The sequence below is a fragment of the Microtus ochrogaster genome, chromosome 6, assembly GCF_000317375.1.
Source record: "Microtus ochrogaster isolate Prairie Vole_2 chromosome 6, MicOch1.0, whole genome shotgun sequence".
Taxonomy (NCBI): domain Eukaryota; kingdom Metazoa; phylum Chordata; class Mammalia; order Rodentia; family Cricetidae; genus Microtus; species Microtus ochrogaster.
The window spans coordinates 2,736,365-2,738,273 of NC_022013.1; the positions used below are offsets into that span (position 1 = coordinate 2,736,365).

Below are 1,909 nucleotides of genomic sequence, written 5' to 3' on the forward strand. Positions count from 1 at the left end.
CCTTATTTCGCTTCTCTAGGATCACTAATTATAGGCTCAATGTCCTTTGTTTATGGCTAGAAACCAAATATGAGTGAGTACATCCCATGCTCCTCTTTTTGGGTCTGCAGAATATTATTTTTGCTACTACTTTCTAACTGTAATGTGCTAGCTATGAATCAGAATGTAAATAAATGTATGTGTTCTCTGGTGGTCTTAGATGACTCCTGTGAATGGGTCCTTTAACCCTCAAGAAGTCTCAACTGCTCTAAGGTTTCTATACTACTGCTTTCAACATATGAGGGTGGCTTCTCTTAACACTAAAAACAGGTATTTTAATCACTCAGCATTGGTAATGCTTACACACAATGTCCTGTTACAGGGGGTGCTTTGTAAATAAATACCAACTTTCACAGATAGACTATCAAATATAAAATAACACTGTCTCTAAAAGACATGAGCACTTTATTTATTTAGTCTCTCTTTCTCTTTCTTTCTTTCTTTCTTTCTTTTTTTGGTTTGGTTTTTTGAGACAAGGTTTCTCTCTGTGTAACGGCCCTTGCTGTTCTGGAACTCACGAAGATTTGCCTGTCTCTGCCTCCCAAGTGCTGTGATTAAAGGCGTGCACAACAACCACCCAGTGAGCACTTGTTTTTTAGGAGAAAAAAATTTACATAGACAAAATCAGCAATTACATTTGCAATGAGTACAGGTATTTCTAGTATGGAACAGCATTAGATAATTTTAATTTCTTAATACATTTTCAGTACTTTAAATAGAGCTCCAAATGTCCTCACCTGGAGGCTGCTGAGGCCAAAAGTACTGCTGCCAATCCTGAAGCACGTATGTCAATCGAATAGCAATGCTAACTGGAGGCAATGGAGTTAAAGGACAGCCCTAGAAACACATGAAAAGACAACAGCATGTAAATGTTTTAGCCTGGGTTCTAAAAACTTCAGCACCAACATTTCAAAGTAATGGAATGCTACCCTTAAAAAACCATAATTTAAGTTTATACTGTCAGGTAACAGTGTGTAGAGGCAAACAATGTGAAGAAAAAATAAGACAGAATAGTAATGTATAACTTTGAAAATCAAGAATGAAGAGACTAGCTGAGCATGGTACACAACTTTAACTCTAGCTCTGAAGAAGTAGAGGCATACAGATCTCTGTGAGTTTGAGGTCTGATGGTCTAGATAGCAAGTTCCAAGCCAGCCAAGGCTGCACAGTGATACCTTGCCTTAAAAATAAAAAAACAAATACACAGATTTTTTTAGACCTGGTAGTGATTGTGTACACCTTTAAACTCAGTACTCAGGAGGCAGAGGCAGGAGGATCTCTGTGAGTTTGAGCCAGTCTGGTCTATAAAGTGAGTTCCAGGATAGCCAGAGCTATTGCACAGAGAAACCCTTTCTCAAAAATAAAATTAAAAAAAAGAAAGAAAAACAGGAAGGGAAAAGATTACAATCCCAACTGACACATCTATGCAACCCCTACATCTAAGGCTCAGAGAGCATTATGGAAAAGAGGGTGGAAAGGTTGTAAGAGTCAGATCTTACCTTTGAATGCTTGTATGCATGTAAATTAGGGGTTTTAGGATAGGTATCACCCATGAAACTGATAGGGAACTGTGAGCAGGGAACAAGAATGTTGAGAAAGGGGGAGGGCAACATGAAACTGATAGGGAACTTGCCACGTCCACAGCAGTAACTGCCTTGTAATGACAAATGCCATTGCACTGGCCTGAGCCTGCTGAAGGACTGAGGTTAGAGCTTCCTGGAGCGCAGCCTCAGGCAGTCTCCTGGCAATCAGCAGTCCACAGGGGACCTGATGTCCTGCTAAGGGATGGCCTTGGAAGCGAGCCCTCCTGGCACTCTGTATGCTCTTTCTTTGTATATCTTATCTTTCCTGTTTGCAACTGACCAAGTTC

At 40.1% G+C, this 1,909-nt stretch overlaps 1 protein-coding gene across 1 annotated transcript in view; it reads right to left on the reverse strand.

The window, feature by feature from the left end:
- Positions 1–1,909, reverse strand: part of Rab3gap1 (RAB3 GTPase activating protein catalytic subunit 1) — a 75,609-nt gene that overhangs the window by 36,444 nt on the left and 37,256 nt on the right. Inside the window, exon 8 of the mRNA XM_005348296.1 lies at positions 777–876. Within this exon, the coding sequence (XP_005348353.1) occupies positions 777–876 (100 nt within the window). The remainder of the gene's footprint in view (positions 1–776; positions 877–1,909) is intronic.